At 48.6% G+C, this 1657-nt stretch overlaps 1 protein-coding gene across 1 annotated transcript; it reads right to left on the bottom strand.

Annotated features, from left to right (window-relative positions):
• Positions 1-303: 303 nt before the first annotated feature.
• Positions 304-1335, bottom strand: Pmar_PMAR025001 (thermitase, putative; the record flags this gene model as incomplete). The annotated part of the gene is made up of 1 exon (XM_002769400.1): positions 304-1335. One exon carries the CDS (start codon positions 1333-1335, stop codon positions 304-306), a length of 1032 nt encoding a protein of 343 aa, XP_002769446.1.
• Between the last annotated feature and the right edge of the window lie 322 nt (positions 1336-1657).

The following is a 1657-nucleotide window of genomic DNA, read 5'->3' as shown; positions in this document are numbered from 1 at the left end:
TGCACCAGCATCTCCCAGAACAATTCATAATTGGAACACCGATCCAATACTTGTCTACTGAAGTAAGACCGACCCAGGCACAAATTCACGACGCGAATTCGAAACTCAACAGTTGGGCGTAAAGAATCATCTTTATCAAATCCTCAGTGTCATGATGATCAGGTCTGATGATCAGACCTTCATAAATTGATAATCTATCCAGCAAAAGAGAGACCAGCGAGCTAGACGAGATTTCACTGAACAAGTTATCAATGACTCGGTGTCATTGACTCCATCATCATGAGACGGAGTCAGAGTAAAAAGTTAAACCTTCTTCCTTCCAAGTATCTTATTGACAGCCGCCGCAGCATTCACGCGGCCGAAGGTAAGGGTCTCTACCCCTTTACTGTCCTTGACACCTTGGGTGGCCGTATCCTTGATGATACTTTTGATGTAAGTAGGGGTCAGCTTAGCCTTCAGAGAAGGTTCAAGGCTGTAGAGCATCCCAGCTATACCTGCTACAATAGCGGCGGCACCCGAAGTGCCCTTAGCTGTGGCATACTTCCCTTTGAGATCAGTTGTAACTATTTCGTTACCTGGAGCGGCAATGTCAACAGCTGAACCGAAATTGCTTCCATCCATAAGCTGCATGTTGGGACCATACGTTGCAGCCACACATAACACTCCATCAGCGGGTGAACGGCCGAAGGAACAAGGGAAGTATGGGTTTATGTCCAGATCCGCCTGGTCATTCCCTGCCGCGACGACAACGAGCATGCCAGCTGCAGCCGCTTCCAAAATCTTGTCGATTACGGCTTGGGAACTTGGTTTGGAAAACTCCGTCATGAGAATAACTTTCACATCATCTCTCCTCTTATTGATCAGGTAGGTGAAAGCATCCATGAGTGCGGGAAAACTCGGAACTTTACCATCGAATATGGGCAGTATGCGCACACTGTCCAGAATACCCGCCAAACCGATCATGTTATTTCTGATGGCACCAACGATGCCAGCCATGCCGGTCCCATGCCGTCCTCGAGGACTGGTATCATCATTCTTATCAATGACGTTGTAGCCCTTGATGACGGTACCCTCCAAGTCAGGGTGAGCGGCCTCGATTCCGTCGTCAATAACTGCGATGGTCACAGGTGTTCTCGTGGGAGTAGAGTCCAGGATACCCCAAGCCTCCGGTATAGAGATGGCCTCAAGATAAGCCTTCTGCATGTAATAGAATTTGTCGTTAGGATCGCCGTTCACAGGACCTAGCCCACGGAAATAGCCACTTTCGTCCACTTCTGCTTCAACGTAGAGAAGCTCGCACGAGAAGAACCAGAGTGATGTTACGAGGAGTTTCATTGTAAGCCCCTAGGATGATCAATTCGTTGTGCTTCGGCGTGTCAAAGTGTACGCGTGAACTACCTCTTTTGACTGGCACATTTGTTCGCGCACGTGGATTTTTTTCGCGCGCGGCACATTGTTTGGGATCCCTGACGATGGATCTGAGCTTCTTTCCGAAAGAATCTTTCGTCATCCACGGGATTATAAAGCAAGTCGAGATAGCGCAAAACCTCGATACGCCTCGTGTCCTCGAGTTCCCATTGGCGATTGAAGAGAGTTCTCATTGTTCGGAACCCCTGACGATGGATCTGAGCTTCTTTCTTCATGCGCGAGATTGGAA

This window comes from Perkinsus marinus (genome assembly GCF_000006405.1).
Source record: "Perkinsus marinus ATCC 50983 genomic scaffold scf_1104296965866, whole genome shotgun sequence".
In the NCBI taxonomy this organism is placed as follows: domain Eukaryota; phylum Perkinsozoa; order Perkinsida; family Perkinsidae; genus Perkinsus; species Perkinsus marinus.
The sequence above is the reverse complement of the archived record's forward strand: the minus strand, read 5'-3'. Positions and strand labels throughout refer to the sequence as shown.